At 36.5% G+C, this 6,851-nt stretch overlaps 1 protein-coding gene across 3 annotated transcripts in view; it reads left to right on the top strand.

Moving 5' to 3' along the window:
• Nucleotides 1-6,851, top strand: part of FHIP2A (FHF complex subunit HOOK interacting protein 2A) — a 32,485-nt gene continuing 25,634 nt past the window's right edge. For all 3 annotated transcript variants that reach the window (XR_003547298.1, XM_027766976.1, XM_014582787.2), the window contains exons 1-4: nucleotides 1-97; nucleotides 2,897-3,066; nucleotides 3,837-3,941; nucleotides 4,678-4,800. Coding sequence is in view for 2 of the 3 variants with exons in the window: in XM_027766976.1 (XP_027622777.1) it covers nucleotides 7-97; nucleotides 2,897-3,066; nucleotides 3,837-3,941; nucleotides 4,678-4,800 (489 nt within the window). In the remaining variant the exon portion in view is untranslated. The remainder of the gene's footprint in view (nucleotides 98-2,896; nucleotides 3,067-3,836; nucleotides 3,942-4,677; nucleotides 4,801-6,851) is intronic.

Below are 6,851 nucleotides of genomic sequence, written 5' to 3'. Positions count from 1 at the left end.
GTGTATATGTTTGTGCAGCTTGCACCTTCACTTCCTTTACAAGAAGATTTTGTTTATCACTGGAAGGCTATTACCCATTACTACATAGAGACTTCAGGTAAGGAGCAATGCTGATATTAATTAAAGAGAAAAATTTGTGAAGCACTAAAATATATTTCAAAAAAGTTTTCAGTTATTTCCTATTTCAGTTAATAAATAATTTATCTCTAATTCATCTTCAAGATTCACTCATTCATTTAAAAATGTATCTGTTGAGCATCTACTGTATGTCAGCCGTTGTTCTAGACACGGGGAGATAATTAGGCAAATCCCTATTCTAATAGAAATTATATATTGGTTGGGGGAGAAAAATAATAAATAGACATATATATAGTGTGTCAGATAATAAGTATGAAGGGAAGAATGAAGCTGGCTAAGGTGGGTAGAAATGTGGGCAGTTGGCTATTTTAGATTAGAAGAGCCCTCCTTGTCCAAAGTGACTTCTGAGCTGAAATCTGAAGAAGAGAGGAGCAAGCCTGGTAGATATCCATGAGCAAAGAGTGCACAAACCCTGGAGCTAGAGCGAGCAACCTACTGGACTTATCTCAGGAATTGCAAATGCAATGTGCCTAAAGCAAAGCGAATAGGGGTAGGAGGTGAAATCAGAAGTGGAGGTGTGGGATGGGTGGTGGTCCAAATGCACCTGAGGCCTTGTAAACTATTGTAAGGGCTTTGGCTTTTACTCCGGAGTGGGAAAACTTTGAAAAGTTTTGTGTAGAACTGTAACTATAAAGTCTGCAATTATAAGGGGAAAATATTTTTAAAAAGTAAATTACAAGTAAATTTATAAATTACCTTTTTTCTTTAATTACTAGAGGGTACATCTGCTTACCAGAGACCGAGAAGAAGAAAACACCAAGGCGTGGTCACACCACAGTCCCTTTTTCCTCCATTTCCCTATCCTGTCTGGATTTTAGACATACACACACATAAGCACCCAGCATGGTTTTCAAGCTTTCAGAGCCAGGATTCGAACTATGGTTGACCTTGTAGTATCTGGCTCCCTTAACCACTAGGCTATAGGGATGGCTCTAAATGATCTTCTTCACGTACTAGGGTAGTAATTTTAGGAGAATTTGAAAGGAGAAAAAAATAAGTTAACTTTCCTTGAATTCTTAGTATGTGCTAAGGCACTGCTAGACTTTACATGTATTTCATTTAAATCATACATCAGCGATTACTGGTGCTTATTCAATTTATAGATATCGCTGACTGAGGCTTAAATATCAATAATTCATGCCAGGTCATCCAGTTCAAAGTGACAGAGCCAGATTTAAATCAAAGTTGTCTAAATTCAGGGCCTATCTTTTAACAACTGCCCCATCTGTATCAAATTAGATGCATACATCCTCCTGGAAAACAAGAGTGACCCTTCCTTTTCATCATTTTTTTCACAAGGCTTAATATTATGGTTTACTATGTGTATACAAAAATGTGCATAACACAACTTATCGATAAATAGCATACCAGGCTTGTGTTGTACAGGCCATAGAAGTACTAAATAAATAATAGTAGAGATATAAGAACTTGGCATTTCCAAATATATTTTATATTTAAATGCTCTATAAAACCTTACATTTTATTAAGAGTAATTTAGCATTTGTATAATAAGGATAGGTAGTTAAAACCATGTGGGGTTTTTGTAGTACAACTGTGATGTTAAAAATACCAATTTTTTATTTTAAAAAGTCAATATTTAATAACAATTCTCCCAAGACACAGCTTTAAAAAACAGACTTCAGGAATAGTTATATGATAATGAGAGATGTCAGAGATTTTATTGGAGGGTTTTTCCTTTGGTTCCTTTTTTTTAAGTTTTTGCCATAGGGTGTGTACATTTCCCAGAAAGAGGCAGAGAGAGACAGTGAGATGAAAAGTGAGAAACTACCCTCTTCCTGGTAGGGAGGAGGTGGCCAGACCACAATCCCTTCTCCTCCATTCTCGTGGGATTTGGGGCACACGTGCACATGCACTTGGCATGATTTTCAATCTGCTGGGTCCGGGGCTCTAAGCTGCACTTGGCCATGTGGGTGCCCAGTGCCTTAACCACCACCCTGCTTGCTGGCCCTGGCTCCTCATAGTTTTATAGATGGAAATATATTAGGAACTTGAAACAACTGACGTCCCAGTGTTATAAAGCAAAGTAGTAGCAGTTGAAAACAGCATCTGTCTACCTCACACATCTAGGTTATTCAGTTTTATGTTCAAAGCCAACCTGTCTCTGTACAAACAGACTTAAAATTCAGTTCTTCTGAAGTAACTAAGTGAAAAAAAATTTAATTACATCTAAACGGTTGATGTTGTGTGTATTTTTCCTTATCATGTTCCTATTTCCTGCATAAATGGCTCTTATTTCTAAATTTTGGGCCAGCCAGTGGCATGGTGTACGGCTGCTGGATCCCACCTGACCAACTGTGCATTTTGAGTCCAGATTTGGTGGCTTGAAAAACCCACCTGATGCATATATATGTGTGCCCAGAATCTTGAAAGGAAGGAGAATTGGAGGAGAAAGAATTGCAGCATGACATCCCCTATGGGAGTGCTTTGTCAGAGTCTCTCTCTGTTTCTGTCTCTCCAGTGAGCACACATGTACTCTGACAAACTTTTTTCTAAATCTAAAGTGTTGTTAATTAATAGTACCTTATAGGATATATTTCAGAATATCATTTCAGCTTTTGAATAAAAATATGTAAAAGCATCATCTGAATCTAGTAAAGATAATTATATGATGTGCATAAACCTTAAGTGTATAGTTCAGAATTTTCTCAGTTTGAATAGAAACAAGGGTACTCATTTAAAGAATATTTTAGGTACAAGTACGCAGTTTACAATGTTCAAATATTTGTTTATTGTCTAGATGATAAGGCCCCAGTGACTGATACAAACATCCCATCCCATCTGGAACAGATGTTAGATATATTGGTTCAAGAAGAAAACGAGCGAGAATCTGGAGAGACGGGGCCGTGTATGGAATATTTGCTCCATCACAAGATCTTAGAAACATTATATACCTTAGGAAAGGCTGACGTAAGTTCCTAATAACATTTTGGGGATGTTAATACATGCATTAATGTCTTAAAGATAAAGAAACTATCAAGTACTCAGTTGTAGAGGTATAAAATGATCTTGGCAAGATTTAGATTAAGATAATAGAAAAAAGAAAATTGTGTAGCCCATACAAATTTAATGCTCATATATATATATATATATATATGTATGTGTATATACATATGTATGTGTATATATATGTACGTATGTATGTGTATATATATGTATGTATATATACATACACAAACACATACATATACATACATACAGAGCAAGAGAGAGAGAGAGCGTGAGTGCAAAACTCCCAAATGCACTAAACAACTATTGCTACTTATGCTGCTTAGAATTCCATTGTAAAATAAAACTCAAGTCCACATGCTCAAAATCATTAGATTCTGGCTGGAAGTAAGCTATTACAGTTTCACATTACCTTAGAATTTAGAATATAACAGCCTGAACCAGACTCTAATCTCAACAACCTAGTATCACTGTGGTCTTTGTAATTACTTGAGCCTGTGGTCTTCTAGGCTAGCGTATGGTCTTATGTGTACTTTTATTTCTAGAATACCAGTCATTAATATTTGGTTGAAAATTCTATTTTGACAAAGTCATTAGCTGGCCGATTACATTGTCTTTTGAGGATGGAATACAATCACGTACATGGTCTCTCTTCTTTTTTATGCTTTTGAGTAAGTGTGTTTGTCTTGTCTGTTCTTTCTTATTTGCTTTCCTTTTTTTCCTGTACCCAGTGTCCTCCAGGAATGAAGCAGCAGGTTTTGGTGTTCTACACTAAACTTCTGGGAAGAATCCGGCAGCCACTGCTTCCGCACATCAATGTGCACAGGCCAGTGCAGGTACTCTGTTTCCCTTCTGTAAACTTATCTTGTTTGATTTCTACTAGTATAGAAATTATTTTATATGATTTTTTCCCCAAGAATAGAAATAACAAAGGAAGTTTTTTTTTTTTTGAGAGAGAGGTTTTTGCTATAGGGTGCGCGCACTTGCCAGACAGACAGAGAGAGAGAGACAGAGAGATAGAAAGCGAAATATCACCCCCCAGAGGGGATGGCTATGCCGCAATCCCTTCTCTTGCATTCTCCTCTTGGGATCTTGGGCATGCACACACATGCACTTGGCGTTAGTTTAAGCCACTGGGTCCGGGACTCGAACTGTAGTCGACTACGTGGGAGTCCAGTGACATAGCCATTACACTAACTGCTGGTCCCCAAAGGAAATCTGTTTTTAAATAACATGCAAACTAGCAAATTCTTGACCTTTCTTTATACATAATATAAAGTGCACTTCACATCTTTATAGTTCTCTTTTTAAATTTTATAAATTTTACTTTACCTTCATGATATTTCAAGGAGAATTTATCTACTTTAATATTTTTAAGGTTCATGAGCTTGAAGTTGACTATTAATAAATTTATTTTGATAAAAGTGATTATAAATGTTGTTAGTGTTCTGATTAATGCAAGATATTTGTATTATTTTACAACTTAATTATCCTTAAGGTAAATGAATGGTTGTTTATACACTCATAAAAAATAATTAAGTTTAAAAGTTAAAATAGAAATTTTTTTGACAGAAATTAATTCGACTCTGTGGTGAAGTCCTTGCCACACCAACAGAAAACGAAGAGATTCAGTTTCTGTGTATCGTGTGTGCCAAGCTGAAACAGGACCCTTACTTGGTTAATTTTTTTCTGGAGGTATGGTACACTTCTTATTAACCTTCAACCTATACTATGTTAAGATCGTTAGAAAAATTGAATTCTATGAATAACAGTAGAATGAATTACATTTTGGGGGTTGTCAGGTAGTTAGACTTCTAAGAATTACTTTTTATGTTGCATTCTCTGGGAAAAAAGATTTTCAAAGAATGCAGTTGAACCAGACATATGAGGCAGTACAGGCACCAATCTGTACAAAGCCACCGCTTACAGAGAGTCCAGTGTGAAGGGAACTTGGGTACAGATGTCATAGATGTTCATAAGTTACTGTATTGTCAACTAAGCTTGCTCTAGTACAGAACATGGGCAGTCTCGGTTGGGGTAAGGATGGCATGTGCACACTCGGGCAAGGTGGGAGAAATCTCGAGTTACCTCTCCAACCTCATAGAGGAGTTAGAGTTAGTCTAGTATTTTGTACTGTCCTTTTTATAGCCGTAATCACTGAATCATAGTTTACTTAAATCAATTGATAATTTGTATTTTACTTTAAGTTTTAAAGAAGAAAGTAATTTTTATGTATATCCTGCTTTCATTGACTTCTTTTTCTCAGCAATGAAATTATTTAGGAATATGTATTAGGATGATTATGTCATTTTATCTTTCAGTTTTAAAAAAAATATTTTTTTCCTTTTTAGAAATCCTTTTTTTCCCTTTGTGGTTTAGGTTAAGGTGTAAGTCACATGCAATACAATGAACTCTTTGCAGTACCCAGGTGTATGATTTTGACAGATACATGTGTAACCACCATGACAGTGTCCTCACCCTATCCCATGGCTTTGCTCACCCATACCCTCTAGCAGTCACTGGTTTTCTTTGCTCAGCTTAATGCTTTGGAGATTCATTCGTGATTTTGTTCCTTTATATTGCTGAGTAGTATTCTACTGTACGTAGATACTATGGTTGTTTTTCCAACCAGCTGAGTGCGTTCTCAGCATGGGGATCTGTAGGGGTGCCCCTGTCTTTCTCTATCTCCCTCTCTTAGAAGAAATTTGCAGATATATGTATGTTAATGGTGCGAAGCACTTTATGTACTGGCTTTCAGAAAAACATGTACATTTAAACCTCACTACAGAGGACACCCTTCAGCGTTAGTGACATGTCTGCCACAGGCAGCTTTGTTATAGCACATATTTCTCCAAATAGCTAGCTCCATTTTCTGAAATTGGTAAGGATTATTCACATGCTTTTAATGTCAGTTATTACAGTATTAAAGTTATTTATGTATATTTTATTTCTCCTGCTGGTCAAAATGCTCTAGAGGACAAATACTCTGTCTCGTTAATTTTTGGATCCTCACAGCTTCTAGCACAATACGTAATAACTGCTTAATTAACATTTATTAAAGGAGTGAATCTTTAGGGAGTATAATTTTATTGCTTGCAAGTATAGATAGTAACAAAAGTACTTTACAGTTCTCAAGCATATATCCCCAGAAATCTAATTTCCCTCTTCATTTATATTAACCAATGTATGCATCTTTTGTGGATTAAGTACATCTGGTAGATGAGTTAGAAAAGTCTTTACCCTAAAGAAGCGTATAGTGTGGTGAAGAGAGTAAAATGAATGTTCAGATACTGTGATACTAGGTCAAAACTAAGGTGAGTATCATGAGAAAAATACAAAGTAAATGCCTAAGTGTTCATAGAATGAAGAGATTACATCTCTTCTAGGTCATCAGGAAAGACTTCATGGAAGAGGTCATCTTTGAAAAGTCTTCACAGATCTTTAGAAAAGAATGAGGAGGACCAGCAGTTAGCATAATGTCTATGTCACTGGACTCCCACGTAGTCGACTGCAGTTTGAGTTCCGGACCCGGCGGCTTAAACTCAGGCTGGGCGCGTGTGCATGCATGTCCAAGATCTGGAAAGGAGAATGGAGGAGAAAGGAATGCAGCATGGCCATCCCCCCGGGGGTGATTTCTTGCTTTCTGTCTCTCTGTCTCTCTCCGTCTTTCTGGCGAGTGCATGTGTCCTATAGCCAAAAAAAAAAAAAAAAAAAAAAAAAAAAAAAAAAAAGGAGGAGGCATACAA

This window comes from Tupaia chinensis, unplaced genomic scaffold (assembly GCF_000334495.1).
Source record: "Tupaia chinensis unplaced genomic scaffold, TupChi_1.0 Scaffold143797_1, whole genome shotgun sequence".
In the NCBI taxonomy this organism is placed as follows: Eukaryota; Metazoa; Chordata; class Mammalia; order Scandentia; family Tupaiidae; genus Tupaia; species Tupaia belangeri.
This window is presented reverse-complemented; position numbering and strand designations above follow the sequence as displayed.